Source organism: Anopheles coustani, chromosome 2 (assembly GCF_943734705.1).
Source record: "Anopheles coustani chromosome 2, idAnoCousDA_361_x.2, whole genome shotgun sequence".
NCBI lineage: Eukaryota > Metazoa > Arthropoda > Insecta > Diptera > Culicidae > Anopheles > Anopheles coustani.
In genome coordinates this window covers 73747426-73770318 of record NC_071289.1, presented here as the reverse complement: position 1 = coordinate 73770318, position 22893 = coordinate 73747426, and the positions used below count along the sequence as shown (strand labels likewise).

Genomic DNA, 22893 nt, shown 5'->3' with positions numbered 1-22893 from the left:
AACCCCTGAAGAAAAGCTACCATGAAAACCGTTCCGTTCATCCTTGACCTTCGCACGCGGACGCCGTTCTGTCCGGGAGCAGCACTCATTAAAATCGCATCGCCAATGGGGAAAACCAACCGTCATGTCGAGCAGCACCGTTGCTGATCATCTCCTTTCATAGTGATTTATGTTTCAATTACCGAAGAACAGAATCGACCGCGTTGGAAAGGAAGGAAAAAATGGATCAATCACTTGCAGATTCTCGCGGTAAGGCCGTTGCGGTTTGGAATTGCGTGCTCGATGAGATTGACGAGATAGACGTCGCCAGAACAAAGGCGTACAGCTGCAAATGTTTGCGTACATTTTCCGACTGCTTGGAATGAATGCGCTTCTTTCGCCGGCAAGCGTCCCACGGAAGGAACTCTCTCCACCATCTTTCGTAGGCAAGCCGTAAAGAAGAGAACAAAAGGATAAGTGAAAAATAAACAGCACTTTTCCTTCCACCCGGCATCGGGACGTTCGGATGGACCAACAACCCGCCAGGCACGCAACCAGTGAGTTTCAGTTCGAGGCAGCGAAGGAAATGCTTCTTTCGTTTCAAACCCGATTGAAGGAGCAAATACGAAGAAGTAACCGATCAGCGCGTACCAATGGCGACGTGTCTGATTCACTCTGAACGTGCCGGATCCTTTACGTGGAAAGGATCGTCCGTTGTGCAAATTGTTTGGTCAAGCGCGCAGATAAACAATCACCAAGCAAAGGCGGCCCGCGAGACGCATGCTGTGTGATCAATGGTTCTATGGTCGGCGTTCTTGAGCCAACGTCCGGCGATGATCCGATCACCACAATGAGGTGGAAACGATTATATGGCCCCACCATAGATGTTTCGCAAAACTTCCCGAGAAGCGAGGCAAATGAACCTTCTATACTAAACCTTTTAATCAAAGAATGGGATTTAGAAATCTAAAAACTCCAAATTTAATGTGGAAAGAATATCTTGTCTATCAATTTGCGTCACTCTTAACTCTATTAAATTTTTTCACACTTGACAAAAGCGTATAGAAGAGATTGAAACTACCTTCCATCGATTTTCTATCGCATACAACATATTTCAAGACACTATCATTATGATGCGATTTTGATGAAGAAAAAAAGGAGCACATTATTATTCTTTTCCATTTTGATAAAAAAACACCCCAGTCAATCCCCCGCGGAGTTTGTGCTATATTGGCAACGATTTAAATGGTAATTTTCTGACTAGCAAACCTAACTCTTGGGCAGAGTAGAGCTCGTGCGACAGTTGAAAGCGGGCGAGAGTTTGGGTTTATTTTATTACCCATGGTGTGTTGTGATCGGATCTGGATCTAAGTGGATCTTAAATCCATCGATAAACCAGCCAGCACCGATGGGCCGCTCAGTGAAATCGTAGGAGCTTGGAGAAAGTGGTGGAATATTTCCACAAATTAGTTCACCCAAAATCTGCCGAATTTCAGCCAAACCGCGGAGCAGGTAGAGGAGTTCTCCACGAGAAAAACCACGCGGGAATGCTTGTCGGTTTTAATTTTAGTTTACAGTTCTCCACCGAAGATTCTTCTTCGGAAACTTTTGGCCTCACGCTAATCGGCATCGGATGAAGCTGTCGAAATGTTTTGCTCCGCGAGAATCTCTCCGCACCGGGCAAGATTAACACTGAAATATTTCAAATTAAGCACGGTTCGCGCACCGAAATGAGGCGCTGTTATTATTACGCACGCTTTCGCCCTCCAAGCTAGTTTGGCTGGTTAGGCAAACTGCAAACAATTATCATAATCTACCGCCCCAAAATGGGGAGCATGCACATATAAATCAACCGTGCATAACTCTAAACCACATCTCGGCTGGGCGCTGAGAAGCGAAAGGTGTGGTGAATCTAATCATGCACTATTTTTTATTTCTTGCGTGTTCATCATCTTCTGCGGTGCGATTTGAATTATTTTCCGCTTGCCTTAATTTTCCTCCCAATCTTTCCGGCGGTCACATTTCGCTTGGTTTTAAAACCCCCGGTTCCGCTTACCCGTGACCCAGTTTGATAAATAAATAGAACGATATTAAATAATCGTTTCGCAACACATGATCGTGCCTAGCGTCTTATGCTATGTTTATGGCCCCCTAACGGAACGCTCGGGGGTTTTCTTGGGGCAATGTTTTATTACCTTCGCGATGCCACCTGCCAGATAAACGATGTGCATGTAGTTCCCATGGCGGTGCAAACCCCGCACGAAAGACGCGGTGTGGGAAGAAAGAACACACAAGATACATAAACCCACAAAACATACCCGCTGACCATTGTGTGACCCGTCGATCGAGGCAATGCAGGTTTAAAATATGCGCAGTCTCATTCCTGCATTTAAAACCTACCCCACCGGTACGGTACTCGTTCGTCTTGCATAGATAAATATAGCGCGGGTGTATTTGGGAAAATTGAGAACTTTAGCGAGGGCGAAGAAATCGAGTGAAATGGTACCAACCATTCATTGGTTGGCGTAAGCATTTTTCGGTTTTCTTTACGATCGCTTTGACCCCGAAAAGATTTAACGCCGTGCGCAACTGTTTTGCTCTCGGCCGGGACAATGCGTACAAACGATGTAAATGCGGTCGTTTGGGGCCAATGTGCTAGCAGGCGGTATGCATCCACGCAACGGTATTCGATCAGCGTTCATCGTTCGACTTCAACTCAAAAAAAGGGGGTTCGTCGCTTTTCTGGAGATGCAGTCTTTTGTCGGAAATGGCTATTTTCAAGATCTTTTCCGGCATAAACGGTTAAGTCTTGAGTGTTGAATCATGTTTAAGACTTACCACTGAATGTTGCAATGGCAAAAGCTGGCTACTCAATGTTTGCAATCGCATTTAACCCATTTCTTTTTACTTAAATTCCTCTTAAGAATTTTTACGATATCATTTGTTACCCGCAAACGTGTTTTTGTGTAATAAAAATTCTTTACAACCAACACCCTCCTACCATCTCTCCCTGTTTATTGGTGATGTTATATTTGTGTGGCCATTTGCACGGTCCATATCCATTCGTTTTAAAACGCACTCAACATGGGCTGAATCTTGATGCACGGTTTTGCCCACCGAGTGCTGCCGAGCCCCACATGCTGGTCGTCGATCTGCTAAATAAAACGGCAGAACTTCTCGCTAGTAATTGACCTGCCTGCTGGTGCTTTCGGTACCGCTTACGTGGGGGTATCGTTTTATAAAGATTTCCGTCTCCTCTCCGTTTCTACAGCATCGTTGTTCGGGTGCTTTTATTTGACGGTGGAGCCTTCATTTCGCCATCCAGCAGAGAGCCGCTCTCCTGCGGCTACCGGTTGCCCGCGTGTTTCAATGGCTCGCCCGGGCGTCTTGCAAGACCTCTCCGTCTATTATTTTCGTCCGCATGCAATCGAAGAAGCGAAGTGGAATCTATTACTGGCGATCATCCATAAATCTCAGCCACACCGTGCCAACATAAGCACACACACACACACACATACCGCATGTCGCGCAGAGGTCGAACGAGATCCAACCTACCACACACATGGAGGCAAACGGCGAGCACCTCGTTGCCAGCAAATGTGCCCCGAGACAGCACCAGAACAAGGGGCATTTTCTTTCTTCCTTGGGCGAGTTTTTCTTCTGGTGTTTGTTAAACATCCCTCGACGGGGTCCATCGCCGCTGGGCCGACACTGTCTGATGTTGATTGTTGTTTGTTTGTCTGTGCGGCCATTCTTTCTCGGCCTTTTTTCTTCTACCGATTTGCCAGCGATTCCTTACAGCCTCAGCATGTCAGGTTTTTTTTTTCAGGGAGAAATATTTTACGGAGGAAACTGCAGTTTTCCTCCATGAGGGAAAAGGGATCCCCCATCTCGCTCGGTTATCGATGCGAGACTCAAAGAATAAACAATGAATATTGTCTTTCTTTAACTCGCTTTGCCGCGACGTGTGTGATTTTGGAGAAATTGTGTAGATGAAACAGTTTGGATTAAAATCGTTAAATGTCCTATTAAAATCAACATAAAACAACTTAGAAAAAAAGTTACAAAACCCAAGCTGGGGCTTCCATAATCATAATGCACATGATAACTAAAATTATCAAAACTACATTCCTCCGACAAGCTGGGCCACCATAAAGCTCACGGGCGATGAATTCGAACTTTATGATGCATGAAAATTAAATTATTCTCCACGTTTTTGTTGTTTTTTGCTGGTCTTAAACACCCCCTGTCGTTTTTTTTTCTTTCGCTGTAAGATTGCTTAACAAACCAAGTCGAATATATTTAGATAAGAAACGCACGTTTGTAATAGGCACGGGTAGAACTGTCAAACCGAGCCGAAGTCACTATTGATGGCGTTTTGCATATTTTAGCATGCGTTTCATCCAAACCGTTGTGTGGTTTTTAAAAGTGACACAATACACAAGACACGGAAGACTTACGAGTCGGCCAGAAAGCCTCGTTTGCGCGGAAAGAAAGTTAACGTGACTTTACCGCACAGTTGTCCGCACTTCCTTAGTAAGGAAAAGAGGTCCAACGGTTGACACCGATCCGGTTCACGTTTCGGGTGCCGAAAACCCATGCAAGTTCGGTCACCCCGATCTTCGGAGGCGTCGGTGATGAGTCTCTCGCAGCAAAACTCCCACACTTTGGCCTTTACCGGCTTTGCGGGAAGTGATGCAGTCCCCGACAAGACGGAGCTCCACTTCCCAGTCACCTTGTCGTGGCCAGAATATCCCGTTGCTTTTACAGCACGGTTCCGAACGCTGGCAATGTTTTGGCAAGTGAGGTGGTTTGTTTGTGTCGTTTTTATTTTTCTTCACACTCCAAACCCAATGGCGGTCGATAGCTGTTGAAGCTGGCACACTTCCACATTCCGCATTATGATTCGCACATTTATTTGCTGTTCGGTTTTTCTTTTCCTTCATCTCCATCCTCCTTCGTATTTCCGAATGGGTAAGCTTTTTGGCAAGTATCATCACCGCGTGAAGTCCACCATATCATAGTGCGGTGTTTTCTTCAGCGAGGATGGCTTTTGTTGTTACATTGCCTGGTCCTGCACTAGTTCTTTGATGTCCGTCATCACGACAGGGCAACCAGCGGAAACAGATAAAGGCTGTGTGTTACAATCATGATAATAACGGCCGTTGCTAGACGATGAGCTATATCTATCCACTACTAATTAGACGAAAAATAATGTTAACACTTACCATTAGAGCTATTAGTGATATTTTGAGCTTCATGTTTACTGCCCAGAGAACTTGCCGTTCTGCTTCTTGTGCGGTACGAAGGAATCACTGACCGAATTTTATTTTCACTTAAAGTTAATCTTTCACTTCCACTATTTTTGTACACTTGTTTACTGAAATAATTAATACATTTTCAAATAACTGATCTCAACAGGGTGACGGGTTTAAAAAAGTTTGTTTATCGATTTCTAGTTCAGTGTTGTGTTATAAATTGAGATTACGTGAGGCTTCATTAATCTTATTTAACAAATTGATTGGCTTCGAATTAAACCATTCATTTTCCATATCAAATTAATAAGCTTTAAATTTACTGCCTAACTGAATAAAGCCGAGCAAAAGAGTTGGTAAAAAATCCTAAACCGTTGGAACTTGTTGATCGAATCACTAAAATATCTCCACCTAATATCACCCGTCCGTGTGATGGATTGGAGTTATTAATTTTGATTTCGCGCCAAACCGATCTTCCCGCTTCGCCACAGCGAAATTAAATTCCTATTGCATGCCGTACCATCGCAAACGGACAGCAACGGACAGCAAACAAACTCCAGCACCAATTTAGCCAACCTAACCACACGCAGCACTGATACAGTTTGTTTCGCTGCTCGTACGAGAGGCGCAGCAAGGAGCAGCCCAAATCCGGTCCCGCGTGGTGCGCATCAAACGGTTATGGAAGATAACGGAAAGATAAACCGATAAGTTTGCCGGAAAATGCTGCCTACGCGAGCGTCCACATGGGAGGGAAATGGGAAACGGTAACCGTTTGTACCGAGAGCCTACACAGGGCGCATGCCGTGGGGTTTACTTAATCTGGGAAAAATAATCTCGCCTTCGATGCACCGTTCGTTGGGATGGAAAAAGTTAGGAAAACCCCCCACAGGCTCCACATCACAATGGACATATGTTAAGTTTGCATAAAAAATTATTTAATAAAAAGAACTAACTTAAAATAGTCACAAATTCAATATTTTCACAAAACGCACCACTCCAATAAAATGCGTACAGTTCTCGAACACTCGCAGCGGACAGCGCGAATCGACGAATCACTTTTCCACGGAGCGACGGAACGAGGGAAAATAGTTGCGCACTGCACCGCACGGTGGTCAAAGCTTAACTGAACTGATTTCGGTGTATGAACTCTTTTTACTTCGCTCGCGGGACCGTGATGGAGTCAGAAGAAGGGTCCACGCGGGCGATGGCGGTGGAAGTAGGGTGTGCGGCGTGGATGCTCGCTAGACGCCGGGAACGCACACTAGGGAGCATAAACTTTAGCGCACGGAGAGGAAATCTTTTAAAAGGGAAAATATAGTTTTTGATGGTGGTTTTGGAAATTAAGGCAATCTACCTGATTTAAAATTTTGTTAATTTACATTTCTGAGTTTTTCTGAGCAATATTCCAACCCATTTTCATTTGATAAACGCATAAACTAGATTAAACAATTTTATAACAAACATATAACCTTTAGTCGACTGTGAAATATAAATAAACAGTTTAGTTGGTCTTTATCTAATCATAAAACTATAAGTACTCGTTGCAAATCTACAAACAGTTCTATACATCTTTATTTTTATTTTTTATTTATTTAATAATGAGTTAAATAGTTGTTGAGTACCCGTTAGTTGTTAGTTGAGTAGCCGCTATCAATAACAAATTCTATTTAACATGGCTATCAAGAAAGCCAAAAAAGATTTAATTTATTTAGCTCTAACAAAGTATCTTGAAACGTATTCAGCAATATTGTGCGTTTTACCTAACTTCGACCTGGTTAATCTATGTCAATAAAAGTTGGACAATTTTTTTCACTTTGTTTTGGAGCACAGAGCGACACTGGTTAATTTAGTTGAGGTTTTGTAAACCCAAGATTTTTCTTGATTCCACCTGTACATTTTTCTTGATTTCATGCTATGTAGATAAGTTTGGATGTTGTGGAATAATTCATTACTACCTGGAGCAGTTTATATTGACAATGTTACTAAAGGTGCACTCTTCAATGAAAGAAACGAAATTAAGGGTCGCTTTTTTATCTTCCCTCTAACACCAACTGCACACGAGACTTCCTTCAGGCGAATGCGCATAACATTATAGTTGGCAGTGTAATGATTCCAGTGTTTCTCTAGCTCCAAACAGGGAGAATGGGGCAACAGCAGAAGCATCGAAGCTTTCTTCTTCGAGCTTCCCGAGCGGTTGGACCGCGAATGCTTGAGAAGTGCGCAAGGGGGAGGGGGAAAAAACATACGGAACGCGAAACAGATACGGCGAAAGGTGAAGAACGCCGTAAAGATATCGGAACCGGCAGCAGAAGCAGCCTGAAAAACACGAGAAAAACCCGAATGTGGGAGAGACGCGGGTTGGAAAATAGTGCCAAACAGAGAAAGGTAATGGCACACGCTGAAAACGTGAAAATGACCGCACAGAAATCACTAACGATGGTGTTGGAAAAAAAGGGGAACACATCGCGGGAAACTGGTGAATGCATGGCAGTCGAAAATCTAACATGGACCGAGAAAAACCCGGACCCCTTTTCTCGCGGTTCTTCTCACCGAAGGAGAAGTTGCACGATCGGGATTCAGAATCGAAAGTGAAGCGCGCGCCCGCGCGTTCCTTTCCGTCCCGGAAGGAAAAGGAAAAGCTGTGCAACGGGTTCCTTCACCAAATGGGAAGCAAAGCGAGAAAATGATTGGAAATGAAAAATTAGCGCTTGCAATCGAAATTAACACTACAAATTAAGAACATCGAGTTGGATTGTGTTGGGGTTGTTTTTTCCCCACCTTCTTCACCGAATGAGCCGATCGTTTGACTGAGTTCATGATCTGTGATCACGTCACCCTCATGTTGAGCTTCTGCATCCGCTTGTCCTAAATTTCGCAAAACAAAGCCAGAGAGGCAGAAATCTGCAGTGTTTATTTTCCATTTGAGATCCGCCACCAGCACGTCGATCAGTTTATCCTCTTCTGTGACCCTTGACAACGTTTATTAAATTACATATTTTACCAAATAGCAATAAAAATATCATTGAAGTAAGGTTTACACATTTTAAACAATTCCAAGTAGAACATTTGTGTAATCAAATCAAATATTTCACGAACGACTCATTTATTTTCTTGTGATCACATTCGTGACATAATTGTTTCCATAACCGAAGAATGTTAATTTAAATGATAAAGTATTTTGAGCTGTTCAGCCCTCACTACTTCTAAATCAATTATTAGAGCTTTTTTCAATTATTTATTCGTAATTCGTCTTTCATTTAAAAGACAAACATTAACTTTATAGGAACAATTTATTTTAGTTTGTGAAAAACCGACAGGAAATGGGACAATTGCACGAATGTACATATTGATCCGTTGATTATGTTGTTGTTGTTGAAAACCCGTGGGGGGGGGGGGGGGGGGGGGGGGGGGGGGGGAATGTCTTTCACTTTTTCTTCCATCCCGCGGAAGCAAGGGAAAGAAGGGCGAAAACCGGAAACGAAGGCAATCGAATGCACGACTGCAGCCCATTGATGAAACGCATTCGCAGTCAACTTTTACTGCCGGCGCACGAAGATCGGCCACCATCGTCACAGTAAATCGCATTTCCCATCCGCACCATCATCACCCCTTCGGGGCATCCTTGGATTCGTGGATTGTGTTGTTTTTGGGGCCGTGTTTATGCGTCGCTTGCGTGTGCGAGCCGTATCTAGCGCAACGGGCCAACCTCCGGGCTGACCGTAATCGATCGAATCCTTCAAACTAGATTCCACAAGCGCTTCCTCACCGAAACCGGCCGAACGGCGTCGTTAAAAGCGAAAAAAACATGAGCCGGAGAAAAATTGAAATCCAGAACGAGTGCCAGTTTAAAACGAGTTCTGTATTTTCCTTTGAGCCGACGCGAGCTTCCATTTCTACTGTCGTTTTCCCTCGGTCACTGTTTTTTCCCCTGTGTGGGTCTGTTTGCAGTAAAGGGTATGTAGTTTACTTTTCTTCTTCCCTCTGTTTCCAGTAACATTTAAGCTCGCCACCCGATGGGACATAACTGAAACAATTGCACTTGCTCCGGCACGTGGGAAGATGCGCGCTCGAAGCATTAAAACTTTCCTGCGTGAGCACATGTGACGGTTGCGTCTTGCGTACGTGATGGCGTTAATGCCCGAGGAATGAGTTTATGAGCTAACGTTTTACCCTTGGATGGCGTTTCCCGGTCGTCATTGGGATGGATTCATGTCACCATTTCAAGGAGGTCAGGTGAGGTTGAAAAACGAAGAGCAAACCGTTCCCGTTGCAGACAGTCGTAAGTGTTTCGCAGGGGATCTCTATTTTAGGAGAACTTTTGCCTCGGGGCATCTTTCCCAATGCACTCGACGCTAATTGGACCGGGTTTAGCTACTTGCATTTTCAAGCCTAACAATTTTCCGTTGGGTATTTAAATAATCTTGAATTATGTTATGCTACTGCAGCCGTTTGGCTACCGTTTTTGTCTACTTGTTCTTCTATTTCGCAATGGTCACATCCGTTCAACGTCCCCGACGTCGGAGGCAAATCATGTCTACTGTCTGTGTTTCGCAAATGCTATGTGCCATGCGTGGCATAATGATCGGAAGCATCGCTATGAGCTTAGCCCACGTGAATACTACATAATCCGGTACACCTGAAACTGGGAGGGTCGATGCTACCGAAACGACCGTCTGATCGCACCTCCCCGGTCTGGTCTGGCGGCTTTTCCATGCAGCATACGGTGGTTAACTTGACATTCGTCCGTGTTCGGAATAAGAAATGCAATCCACTTCCGCTGAAAATGCATCAACCCGGAGGATTCGATCAGCACCAGACATGCGTTGATTGGCGAGGAATGTGCGATCCCCGTCGGTTCGTGCCGGCCAGCCCTACTCTGCCAGAGGTCTCCGACCTTGGCCATGAATCGTGTAAAGGAAGTTGTTTGGTACGTTGTGCAACTGGTGGGTGCGTTATCCGTTTTTCTCTTGCAGTTTATTTCTGTTAGACATGGAATGGTCCGGAAGAGATTTAAAAAAATATATATTTCATTCAATCTTCAGAAACAATTCAGTCTAGGGGCATCGTTCATTTTTCTCTAGATTACCATGATTTCTTTATGATCACTATCTTGAATGGACATGAATCATGCAACCTTTCTATTTATTTATATTTTCCGTTATACAAAGCATGCAGTAATGTAAAGTTAATCGGTTTTTAACTTATTTAGATTTTTGTTTTTTGATTTTTTCCAATCATTTCAATAAATTTCGAATATGAATTACCAAGTTGATGTAAATTTTTTTTTTTATTTCCTCAAATGTATTTTTACTTTTGCTACATACTGTTCAAGGTATTTATAACGAAGCTCAGCCGCTCCAAACAGAACGTTAGGAAGTATTCTTGAATTGAAATTTTGGAAAAAATAATGTGATGGACAGAAATAAATGTTTCGCAGCCAATATTCAGCACACAACACACAAAAAATTTTTGATTTTGTTTTACAGTTTTTAGAAAAAAAGCCGTTATAAAATATAAGTTCACCTCTTCCTTGAGGACCTTGACAATAAATCAAAACAACCTCCAGTTGTCAAACGGTGACTCCATTTGTGTTGATAAATTTCGTTGTTTATTTGTGTAAAAGCCGCAAGAAATCTGTATTTTTATGTCCGACCACGAAGAACCTCCTTCGAGATTTATCGACCAGTACAAAAACTATGGACGAACGGAGTCTGCCCTGCAGGAAGAACGCCGGCTGCGTTTGCTGGAAAAGCAAAAACAATCGCGCCACGAAGAGCTCGACGCAGGACGCCCGGGCCTATTGGAGGAGGTTGATGACACCCCGCAGCAACAGCGAGGGGCAAAGAAACGGCCAAAGTTTGTCGTCTCCAAATTGTTCGCCAACAAGGTGCAACTGTCGGAATGGATGCACGAAAAGCCGACCGATCTGGAAAACTGGTTCGTCGTGCCGTGCCCGGTTGGGCAACGGTGTTTGCTCGTGATCCGAAATGGACTGGCCGTGGCGTACAACAAGCGAGGTCGTTCCATCGCGTCGATCAACACCAGACTTGACCACATGCGGGGAACAATCGTCCTAGACTGTATCCTCTCAAAAACTCGCGTATTTTACACACTTGACGCACTCGCTTTCCTGCAGGTGGACTTGGTAAACTGTGAGTGCCAGTTTCGGTTCGCCTGGATCGCGTCCCAGTTTCACGAAAAATACCTCGCAGAAAAATTTAGCGTAAAAACGATGAAGGACAATCGAGGTTTTCAGTTAAGCTTGCTGCCCGTCTACGATTTGGCCCGGCCAGAATCGATGGAAAGTTGTTGGTCGCGTTTCCCAGCATTCACCGACGACAATCCCCGGTTGGATGGGTATTTGTTCTACCACAAGGAATCACACTACGTGTACGGACAGACGCCGCTCGTGACCTGGCTTTTCCCGTTCATGCTGAACGATGTGCTGAAGCTTCCGCCGGGGCTCGTCAACGAGCAGTATCTGCTAGCTAAACCAATCTCATACACCGGAGACTACGCGGCATACATAAAGGAGTTTGATCGACTTCAACAACTTCGCAAGCGCAGACCGCGTGGCAGGAAGGGAAACGGGCTTCTCATGGACACGACAAACGACGACTCGGTACCCGATGCTACGCTCTGGGAGGCGATGGAAACCGCCCCACTCGACTCGGACGACGAGGATCTACGTCCAAGGGAGGAGGATGCAATGCGTGAGCTTGAAATGGAAGGGTGTTAACTACGTACATGCTCTATTTACGCCAGCAGAACCTTCTTTTTATATGAATAACTCATCGTTTGTGATTTTTGTTTCATAAGGAATGTATGTGCATATAATAAAAACATTAACAAGAAACTTATTTTGAAAATGTGTAGTCACGCTCATTGATGTTTATTACATTTTTCCTCATCGAACATTTGCATTTACATCGTTTCCCTTACTCAAGCGAATGCAAGTCTATCTTCTTCCTCTTCTTGGCGTAAATACCTCTTGGTCATGCCTGCCTGTTAAGGGCTTACGAGACTTGTTTCCCTGTTGTACGTGGATAGTCAAGTCCTCTCGTACAGGGGGAGGGTCCGTTTTCGGTTGGGATTCGAGAACCCACGCCGTCGAGGTGGTGAGCCCCGGCTACATTTCCGGGAAGAATTTCACAATGACTTCACAGACAGCGAGATGAATAAGTAAAATTGTGTACGGGTTTGTTGAAAATTATTATGATAGCTCTTTGTTGTGGCGAAAAGAAGAAGCAGTGTTTAAAATTTAAAAAAATTATACTGCGTAAAACATTTCTTATTACAAATAGTACGAACAAAACCGTAGATTTGCTACGCTCGAACCGCTCGAACCGATCGCAAGCGATCATTCAAGTTTGTGCAATTAGCTTTTACGCGGTGCAGTCATAAATATTTTAGGATTTTACACTCATGACAAAGTAACTAATGTTTGTTTCTGTTTTTTTAAATCACCCAGCACTACTTAATGCAAAAATAATGTAGTTTGTTTTTCTTTTTCCATGAACCATGTGACTATCTCCTGTTCGAGGTAACGATGAACACACCTTTTTACACTTAAAATCTATTTATACCATTTACCCGCAAAAGGGTAAAGGGATGCGTCTTACCGTCTTGGTAGAATTACCAATACTAACTCTCGTTAGTGGACAAAGTGTTCTCGCTAGCCGCCGCCACCACGTTGTTAGCCTCACCGACTTCTTCGTTACCGCTACCAGCTGTCGATTCTTCTGGTGGATCTTTTTCCGAACCACTTGGCGACGAACCGGTAGTGGATCCCGTGCGCTTACTACCTCCGCTCGGCGCACCAAGCGTCGTTTTTGCTTTCGCTTTTTCCAACATCACCATAAAATAGCCTCGAATACATCGACGTATGTGCACCAGAAAGCACGTATCGATGAACAACCGGAGCGGTCCGTTCTTCGGTTGTCCGCTCGGTATGCGCATCTCGACGTTCCCGTCGGCCATGGTCAGATCGACGCGCGTACTAAACCGCAACCCGTGGTTCTTTTCCCAGCGCATTTTGGAGATTTCAATTTCCTGCTTCAGATCCGCCTCGTTCGCGATGTTAACACGCTTGCGGGCAATGAACACCTGCCGTTCGCAGGACATTTGAAACCGCAAAACGGTCGGCGATAGAGCATTGCTTCCCGTGTTGGTGGGCTCGTTGTCGTTGTCTTCGATCGGTTCTAGTTTGACCATGTACAGTTTGCGCAGAATGTCCACGATGAAGTCGAGCATACACTCACCCCACAGCTGCCTTATGCGCTCATCAGTGATGATCACCTTTCGCTCCGGGTCACGGGCAAGCAGGATCTCCTTGACGAGGAACAGCTCGTACTCGATCGGTGGAAGGCGGCACATGTGCCAGGAACTGTTGTTGACCTGGGCGTTCGGTTTACCTGTGCTCGGGCCCGGGCGAACAGAGGAACCAGCATTCGTTCCGTTCACCTGGTCACCGCCAGCACCGGAAGTGGACGGAAGGGTAGCGTTGGTGGGGGATTTTTTCGTTGATTCGTCTTTCGTTTTCTGGTACCGCTTCGTGTCGCTAAAGAGGGCTATCAGGAGGTCGGAAAATTTACTGGTCTGATGCGTCTGGCAAACGTCGTACGCATGCCGGAAGCTAAGCGTCAGCTGCTCGTACAACATTTTCATGCGCAACACCTTTCCCACGTTCACATTCAACTCGAAAGGATCCTGTATCGTGACGAACGGTCCACAAGAAATCTCCGGATAGTCTTCACGTTCCACTGCCCGGTAGTAGGTGGCCAGCTCGCGTATCGTTTTCTTTTCCAGCTCCTGCAGCGAGCAGAGCCTTCCGACAAACGGGGAGATGAGATTGTTGGCAAAATCAAACTCCGAGTAATACTTGAAGAAGCTCACCAGCAGCTCCCGCACCGTGTTCACGTTCCACGTTTTGTACTTGATCTGCACCGGGTACCCCAAGTTCCACGGACCATAGTTGATCCGCTGGATGCCTTGCTGCATGTCCTCCACCGACGGGATCACGGGTAGTTTGCGCGTTTGAAGGAAAAAGATCAACATCATCACCAGGCAGTAGGAGTTCATCTGCTTGTGCACCGTGAGGACGTGGGCACAGCGAGCCCAAAACTTTACGACCACCGCCAGCTGATGGATCCGTGGGTCAAACTGCATCACCGCGTGGATGAACTTGCTATTGTAGCATCCGCGCGCGTTGCTAAAGTTGATGTCACACTGCAGGTTCGTACGCACGTGCACCGCCCGCAGCAGTGGCACCTTGGCGCCCAGTATTTTCGTCATGTCCTTGAACGTACGAATCCGATCCATGCGCCCACAAACGACGTGGATCAGCTTGATCTGCTCTTCGCGTTCGTTTCTCTCCTGCGAGAAGTGGACGTAAAAGTCCAGATCGCTGTCTCGCAACAACAGCCCCGACTTTATCGAACCGAACTCGTAAATGGATGGTTGATTGTCGGAAAACGTCAGCACACGCAATAGGTCATCTTTCACACTGTTCAACGCCATCTCCACATCACGACCGGATGGTTGCAAGGCGCTTACGAGCGCTTGAAGTTCTTTTCCGTCGGGACAGGTGCGCAAAGTTTGGAGCAACGATTCGAGCAGTGCATTCGGTTGCTCCTCCATATCCTCCGCTTTACGGGGACCTTTTTTGTTTCCCTTCTTCCGGTTCATCGAAAGCCTTCGCTTTCGTGCGTTTTGTTTTGCTTCCTGTTGTTGCTGCTGTTGCTGCTGCTGCTGCTGCTGCTGCTGTTGTTGAGGTTGTTGTGGTCGTTGCTGTTGGGATGTTGAACGGTTTGCCTGAGATGTACTTGGACCCGGATCCGCCATGGTGATGTAGGCTATAAGAAAGAATATTTTACCGAAATGCACATGACTCGAAAGGATCATATGTTCCTTTCATCAACTTACCTATGACATGCGAGCACCTGCGTCGGCAGGATTTTATAAAAATTTACCCGTTTGTTATAACGATGCTACAACATAAACATAAACGCATTCGGAAATACGCAGTTTAAGGTTTGATGGTGTTACGATAAATCGTGGCTATCTGTTTTGGTGCAAAACTGCGTGGTTTCTATGTTTAACTTCCTAGAGTCTTTTGTGTTTGATGTGTTCAACCAAGATGAATGGAAAAGCGGTCGCAGCGTAACGAACCAAAAACCGTGGGAATATTTTTGACAGTTAGTTGAAAATTTGTTTACCTCTTACGAACAGCCAGGGAACAACTGCAAAATTGTTATCAGTTCCAGTTCAGTTCCAGTTCGGTAGTGCATCAGAGCGGATTGTTAGCAGTGCATGAGTTTCCTGAAATAGTTAGCGGAAAAGTAAGGTTATCTTACGGCACGACCGTGTGGTGACGCCGAGCTGGAGCTCAAGTCAGAGAAATCCTAGCCGACGCACATCTCGTGCTGTTTGAGTAATCAAGCGGATCACGAGTTTCGTGCGATCTGACAAACGGAAGGAAATATTCAATTCACAATTTGACAGCGCACTAGCGTGGTTGGCTAGTAGTGCTCGTGGCCGCGTGGTGACAGTCAAAATCAGGACAAATGGCTTTTAGTAGCCGGTCCTTAACCAATGGAGTCTATGTGTCCAGGTTAGCTTGCGAAGGCCCAGGAAGATGGATTCAATAGTCGTACTGGAGTAAATCCTCGCCGGAGCGAAGAAGAAGAGGAAAAAAAATTTGGTATGTTTCATCAACAGAGTGGCAATTGAGGCATTCGTAATATGTTCTGGACCGGCCTGTGCGTGAGGAAAACCATCCAAAATTTTCAATTACATATTTCGTTTAAGAGATTTAGCGAAGATCTCCCACATACTGCAAGTATGTTTGTAAACATTTTTTCAACCAACTGTCTCAACATTGGTGGAGTAGAAAATAGGTTTGACCCGACCTCTCCTTTTACTGATCTTGTGTTCAACGTTGGACAAGAACACCGCAGGTTGTGGTACTATCAAGTATTGTGACAGTTCCGTCTATTCCAAAAGTGTTTGAAATGTTTAAATTGCAGTAATTCAAAAACACCGTTTATTACAAGTTTGTAAACTGATGTGTTGAATGATAATTTAGCTAAGTTATTCTCAAAATCCATACAATTTACTATTCATAAGTATAAAACAACCTGTATCTTTGAATAACCTGGGTTGTTTTAGTGTGGTTTAAACTGGTACACAGGTGGAGCCAAAATGGAAACAAAAGATGAGTTTGGAAAAAGATAATTTTCAAAGGAATCTAATGAACTGTTAAACTCGAAAATATGAATTTTATTGCATTCTTAGAAATCTTTCTATTACAAGCTTATCGTAATACGATCGATACAATGAGTGCAACGATTTTTTTGTGGTGACCCTATGCTAAGTAAAAATTTATAAAAACACAGAAAATGAATCTTGTAAAAATTACACATTGTTTGACGAATTAGAATTTTTATTTCGTGTTATAGAATCATTGAACTGGAATCAATTTGGTATCTGATATGGTAGCAACAATCAATGGAAAAAGTCTAAATAACAAAAATTTAAATATTATAAGAAATAAATCTAAAGAAATCTCCTATCTGTAGATGCTTTGTTTTGGGTAACTTAGAAAAAGGCAAAAAAGCACAAAACAAATTAACAACCATCCAGGATTCGCTAGCAATATTATGGCGAACTGTCTTATAACAAATGAAATAATAATTGTTATTAAAAAAAAACCAAACACATAAGTAATGAAAAGTTTTGTGTCGGTCGATAGGTTCAAAAATGCATCAACTATACAATTTCCAGTGCCGACAGTGGAAAAAGGGTGAAGAGCAAGTGGATGAGGGTGGGTTTTGTTCTTTGTTTTTCTCTTCGGTTTCTGGTGCCGCTTTGTGTCGGTATAGAGACTTATTAGTAGTTTGGAAAATGTATTGTACTGCTGCGCTAGGCACATTGCGTACGCATGACGGAAGCTAAGCGACAGCTGCTCGTATAATCTTTTCATGCGCATCAGCTTTCCCACGTTTAGATTCAGCTCGAACGGATCCTGTATCGTGACGAACGGTCCACAAGAAATCTCCGGATAGTCTTCACGTTCCACTGCCCGGTAGTAGGCGGCCTGTTCCGGTATTGTTTTCTCTTTCAGCGCCCGTAGTGAGCAGAGTCTACCGGTGAACGGGGAGATAAGATTTTTGGAAAAATCGAACTCCGCGTAAAATTTGAAGAAGCTCACCAGCAACTCACGTACCGTGCTTACGTTACAAGTCTTGTACCTGATCTGCATCGGGTAGGCCAAGTTCCAAGCGCCATAGGGATCTCGCGGGATGTCCCGTTGCATGTTCTCTACCGAAGAAAGCACGGGTAGGTCAAGTGTTTGAAGGAAAAAGATCATCATCATCAGCAGGCCGTAGGAGTTCATCTGCTTCTGCACCGTAAAAATGTGGGCACGGCGAGCCCAAAACTTTATGATCATAGCAAGCTGATATATCCGTGGATCAAACCGCATCACTGCACGGAGAAACATGCTGTTATACCAGCCGCGATCATTGCTAAAGTTTATGTCACACCGCCGGTTCGTACGCACATGCACCGCCTGCAATAGTGGCATTTTGGCTCTCAATATTTTTATAATGTCCTTGAACGTGCCTTTCCGAGTCATATTAGCACAAACTATGTGTATCAGCCTGATCTGCTCTTCGCGTTCTTTTCTCCCCTGCCGGAAGTGTATATAAAAGTCCAGATCGCTGTCTCGAAACAACAGCCCCGATTTTATCGAACCGAACTCGTAAATGGATGTGTAATCGTAAGAAATCGGCAGCACAAGCAACAGGTCATCTTTCACGCTGTTCAACTCCATCTCGATATCACGGGCAGACGGTTGCAAAGCGCTTATGAGCGCTTGCAGTTCTTTTCCTTCGGGACAGGTGCGCAAAGTTTGGAGCAACGATTCGAGCAGTGCATTCGGTTGCTCCTCCGTGTCCTCCGCTTTACGAGGACCTTTTTTGTTTCCCTTCTTCCGGTTCATCGAAAGCCATCGCTTTCCTGCGTTTTGTTTTGCTTCCTGTTGTTGCTGTTGCTGTTGTTGAGGTTGTTGTGGTCGTTGCTGTTGGGATGTTGAACGGTTTGCCTGAGATGTACTTGGACCCGGATCCGCCATGGTGATGTAGGCTATAAGAAAGAATATGTTACCGAAATGCACATAACTCAACAGGATCATATGTTCCATTCATCAACTTACCTATGACATGCGAGCACCTGCGTCGGCAGGAATTTATAAAAATTTACCCGTTTGTTATAACGATGCTACAACATAAACGCATTCGGAAGTACGTAGTTAAAGGATTGATGGCGTTATGATAAATCGTGGCTATCTGTTTTGGTGCAAAACTGCGTGGTTTAACTTCCAAGAGCGTTTGGCCTTTTGTGTTTGATGTGTTCAACGTTGATTTTACGTCACGTATTATGACAGTTTCATCTTATCTGTTTTCGTTTACTTTGTTTCAGTTATCAGTTCCATTAAGTGTTTGAAATTTTTAAATTGCAATTATTCAAAAACATCGTCAACTGCAAGTTTGTAAACTGCTAATGGAAATCTGGGAAAATTATTAGCAAACCCCATTCAACTATCTTCGAACAACATGGGTTTCCTGGTTTATGCCTCAATTATGAATGAACGTTTGACAAACAGCTAGGTAGCGCAATTACTTCTTGATTTTGAAAACATATTTGAATGAAGTAATTTTTATAATTGCACTGACTGTAGTTGTCTGCACGAACGAAATTACCAAATCTGTTTATAAAAAAAAAAAAACAATATTTTTTCCAAAAGATGGTTCTTTTTTATTTTATTAATTTATACCAGCAAAAATCACCTCCCCCGTACTTAGACACGAATGTATGAATGAATGCACCAAAAAACGCTGCGTTGTTGAGTTGTGTAAATGCTCTCCAGGCTACAATGGCTCAGGCGTTCTGCTTCCTTTACAGCCGGCTCTGGGTAAGGGCGGCCTTCAGGTTCTCGCCCAGCTTGTTCATGAACTCGAACGTTTCCATGTAGTCTGAACGCTTCACATTAGCCATGCCCTTAACGCAGATGGCCAAATCTTTGGTCATGAAGCCCGACTCGATCGTGTCAATGCACACCTTCTCGAGGGTTTCGGCGAACCGCTTCAGCTCGGCATTGTCGTCCAGCTTGGCCCGATGGAGCAGGCCGCGCGTCCAGGCGAAGATCGATGCGATCGGGTTGGTGGACGTTTCCTTGCCCTGCTGGTGCTGGCGGTAGTGCCGCGTGACGGTACCGTGGGCAGCCTCCGATTCCACCGTGCGTCCGTCAGGGCACACGAGCACCGACGTCATCAGACCGAGTGAGCCGAATCCTTGTGCCACGGTGTCGGACTGCACGTCACCATCGTAGTTCTTGCAGGCCCACACGAAGCCACCCTCGGCCTTCATGCAGTACGCAACCATGTCGTCGATTAGGCGATGCTCGTACCAGATGCCGAGCGCATCGAACTGCTTCTTGTACTCCTTCTCGTAGATCTCCTGGAAGATGTCCTTAAACCGGCCATCGTACTTCTTCAGGATGGTGTTCTTGGTGCTGAGGTACAGCGGGAACTTGCGATCCAGCGCGACCTTGAACGACGAATGGGCAAAGTCCCGGATGGAGTCGTCCAGGTTGTACATGCCCATCGCAACACCAGCACTCTTGTACTCATTCACCACGTACGTCTTCGGCTCACCACCGTCGGCCGGGGTGAACTTCATCTCCAGCTTGCCCGGTCCGGGCACCAGGAAATCGGTCGCTTTATACTGATCACCGTGCGCATGACGGCCGATGATGATCGGCTTCTCCCAGCCCGGAACCAGCCGGGGGATGTTTTTGCAGATGATCGCCTCCCGGAACACGGTACCGCCGAGAATGTTACGGATGGTGCCGTTCGGCGAGCGCCACATTTGCTTCAGCTTGAACTCTTCCACGCGCGCTTCGTCCGGCGTGATGGTGGCGCACTTGATGCCAACGTTGTAGCGCTTCACGGCCTCGGCACATTCAACCGTCACCTTGTCGTCGGTGGCGTCTCGGTGCTCCATGCCCAGATCGTACGTGTGCAGCTCGATGTCGAGGAACGGCAGGATCAGTTTCTCCTTGATCGAGTCCCAGATAATGCGGGTCATTTCATCGCCAAGGATGTCGACCACTGGTCCGGCCTTGATTTTGGTTGCCATTGCGTTACTGTTGAGATAGAAAACGACGTTATTTACTTTTTCCTATAAACAATCCAATGATGCTTTGCTCGTCAAAAAACAAGTTTGTTTATTTTTTAAATATCCTTGGAAACAACAAAAAGAAGCATTATCGCATAAGCCCTCGCTAAGTAGGCGCGTAAATGATCGCTTCCCCTCAATCATGTTACTTTTTGCATGACTGTTTATATTTAACCTATCCTATCCATTTACATGTCGCACATTTCAAACAAGCTGCGTATTGCTTTAAGCCGCACAGTTTGAAGGTCATGATGGAGCGAATTTCATTAACACCGGCTTTTCGAAGGTCTTGCGCTACATGCGATCTTCGATAAGGAGATCAGACGGGGTCATAGACAAAAAAAAAAGTTAAATGTAACAATGCTAAACGCGTCTTCTGTACGTGCGCCATCTCTTTCTTCTGTAATCAACCATGAGGGCCATATTGTCCCTGGTTAATGAAGACGATGTATCGCTGGAAATAGGTTCCCATCGCAGCCGATGGTGACTTGCGTAACGCTCGGAAGCAACAGGCCACTTCTTCTCTTGGTTCATTGCAATCTTTGTGGTTTTTATCAAATGTGTATGCTGATAAGCGGATGAATCGCCGGCAGATGCGCGCGACAAGGAACGACAAGGTGCTTCAAACTCGTTCTGGTTTGTGGTTTTCGTTCCGGACGATTGATAACGAATGCCGTTATTGGTGGTTTTGTTTCATTTAAAATCGGAAACATCTAAAACCTGCTAAGAAACAGCGCTTTTTTTCCTGGTTTCACTTCGAAGCCAAGAATCACAGCATCTAGCGTCTTTTGGAGCTGCCCCGTCGAACCACGTAATCACCCAATTCCCGGGAGGTTGGGAAGTAGACGATGTGGAACGGTGTGGAAAGGGAAAACCTGTTTGCTGGAAGCATTTGGATGGTGATTATCGCGAGGATCGACGAACTGACCGGGGAGTGTACACACCCCTCGAAATGTACAACCTCTCTAGAGGGCTCGACATCACCTCAGGTTGCGCTGTGGCTAGTTGCCGGGGGAAGTCAGTTTAAAGTAGTCGGTGGATACACTTGAGGCGCTTTGAAAAACTTCCCACCGGGTGTCGATTGAGAAGGGTGGTCTCGTAATTCCAAATCCGTGGGACTGTTACGAGGGCCAACTTCCGACTTTCTACTTGCTACGGAGTGAAACTGGTTTGGTTTAATCTACCCCACCACAACTACACCATTAGATCCGGCCTTGGACTTTGTACACGTCACGATGGCGAGTAGGAACGATCGAACAATTGGTATTTCTCACAGTGACCAACAACCCGCACAAGTTAAGTTAATGAATGCTTACTTTAGAGACTTGTCTGAAGTTTCCCTGATGGAGTGAGTGTAAAAAATTCAAATCAGTGACACGATCGAGCACAACTGCAACCGAACACTGCACCGTACGCCGTGACCGCTTCTGGCCGGAACTAAACGAAGACTGAGCGCGTCGCTGGCATCGGCTTCGGTTGTGACTGCAGTTGGTCGGAACGATAGGTTTCGTGGCCCCCACCATGCGGGGGGAGACGCAAGAGCAACGGGTAATGTGGATGAGGAAGGCAGACGATGAGATTATTACTACGGAACTCTAGTGGCCCGTTTGTGTATAGAGAAGCAGTTTTTATGTTGATTTCATACAAGAATTCGATGCATACAAAATGAAAACTCATTGAATCACCTCCATTTTCTATGGCCAACTGGAATGGTAGGCAATTGATTTAAAACCTTATTCCGTGCACTACTCCGGGACAACCTGTTTTCCTATACCAAGCCCTTTTCATGGTAAGTTTCCCGAGTCGGGCTAAAGCGTGGTTTAAATGTTGACGTCATTATGTAATTCGATATGAATACTTCACGTTAAGACCGGCATTATTGATTACACATCTCTTCCAATGGAGTCGATGGAGTCACGGTGATAAACAATTTTCAAGCAAAGAAAAGATAACGAATTGTAGACGAATCGCATTGACGGTGCGGATATTATCTGTATTTGGCTTACCTTATTCGATTCTTTCCGAAACTATTGCACAGACGAACGTACTTTAAGCGATCGCTACTTTGTAAGTAAAATCACAAAAACGAAGGAATGGAATAGACCGGCACACGAATCGCCGAGTTTATCAAAAACCGCCCCAAGTTTATTCAAACAACCGGAGGTGCGATCATACGATGTTGTCAACTCGGTGCTATTTGTGCACCTACTGTCAATGCAATGTGAAACTTTTAGTCACGAAGTTTTTTCCTTTCCGTTTCAAACTAATCTTTTCATAAAAAACTGATTTATGTGACGATTATCTGAACGGTTTTTACACGTTCACCGCCAGTCAACTTGTTGTATTCTCATGAAGGGATTATAAAACTGGTGTTCAAAGGAACCTTCAAAGCTAGTTGCGGACAACCTGATAGTTTGGG

At 45.0% G+C, this 22893-nt stretch overlaps 4 protein-coding genes across 6 annotated transcripts; 1 reads left to right on the top strand and 3 right to left on the bottom strand.

Moving 5' to 3' along the window:
- Nucleotides 1-10822: 10822 nt before the first annotated feature.
- Nucleotides 10823-12097, top strand: LOC131266983 (snurportin-1). The gene has a single exon (XM_058269701.1). It carries the CDS (start codon nucleotides 10879-10881, stop codon nucleotides 11971-11973), a length of 1095 nt encoding a protein of 364 aa, XP_058125684.1. The 5' UTR covers nucleotides 10823-10878; the 3' UTR covers nucleotides 11974-12097.
- Nucleotides 12098-12731: 634 nt separating this feature from the next.
- LOC131266968 (uncharacterized) lies at nucleotides 12732-15336 on the bottom strand. 2 transcript variants are annotated; one of them, XM_058269677.1, is made up of 3 exons: nucleotides 15159-15336; nucleotides 13713-15088; nucleotides 12732-13631 (listed from the first exon to the last, which is right to left on the bottom strand). In XM_058269677.1, exons 2-3 carry the CDS (start codon nucleotides 15075-15077, stop codon nucleotides 12879-12881), a joined length of 2118 nt encoding a protein of 705 aa, XP_058125660.1. In that variant the 5' UTR covers nucleotides 15078-15088; nucleotides 15159-15336; the 3' UTR covers nucleotides 12732-12878. The 2 variants fall into 2 exon arrangements, with proteins under 2 accessions (XP_058125660.1, XP_058125659.1); XM_058269676.1 differs by having other exon boundaries at nucleotides 12732-15088.
- A 1353-nt stretch (nucleotides 15337-16689) lies between these two features.
- Nucleotides 16690-18591, bottom strand: LOC131266973 (uncharacterized). Its single transcript, XM_058269683.1, has 2 exons — nucleotides 18451-18591; nucleotides 16690-18380 (listed from the first exon to the last, which is right to left on the bottom strand). The coding sequence occupies exon 2, from the start codon at nucleotides 18367-18369 to the stop codon at nucleotides 16804-16806; it is 1566 nt and encodes a 521-aa protein (XP_058125666.1). The 5' UTR covers nucleotides 18370-18380; nucleotides 18451-18591; the 3' UTR covers nucleotides 16690-16803.
- A 443-nt stretch (nucleotides 18592-19034) lies between these two features.
- Nucleotides 19035-22609, bottom strand: LOC131266981 (isocitrate dehydrogenase [NADP] cytoplasmic). Of its 2 annotated transcripts, none has more exons than XM_058269698.1 (2): nucleotides 22481-22609; nucleotides 19035-20442 (listed from the first exon to the last, which is right to left on the bottom strand). In XM_058269698.1, the coding sequence occupies exon 2, from the start codon at nucleotides 20433-20435 to the stop codon at nucleotides 19194-19196; it is 1242 nt and encodes a 413-aa protein (XP_058125681.1). In that variant the 5' UTR covers nucleotides 20436-20442; nucleotides 22481-22609; the 3' UTR covers nucleotides 19035-19193. The 2 variants fall into 2 exon arrangements, with proteins under 2 accessions (XP_058125681.1, XP_058125682.1); XM_058269699.1 differs by lacking the exon at nucleotides 22481-22609 and adding an exon at nucleotides 21791-21912.
- Nucleotides 22610-22893: the final 284 nt, after the last annotated feature.

Excerpts from the sequence above, each read along its gene's own strand:
- LOC131266981 (XM_058269698.1), bottom strand. The coding sequence starts at position 20,435 with ATGGCAACCAAAATCAAGGCCGGACCAGTGGTCGACATCCTTGGCGAT.
- LOC131266968 (XM_058269676.1), bottom strand. The coding sequence starts at position 15,077 with ATGGCGGATCCGGGTCCAAGTACATCTCAGGCAAACCGTTCAACATCC.
- LOC131266983 (XM_058269701.1), top strand. The coding sequence starts at position 10,879 with ATGTCCGACCACGAAGAACCTCCTTCGAGATTTATCGACCAGTACAAA.
- LOC131266973 (XM_058269683.1), bottom strand. The coding sequence starts at position 18,369 with ATGGCGGATCCGGGTCCAAGTACATCTCAGGCAAACCGTTCAACATCC.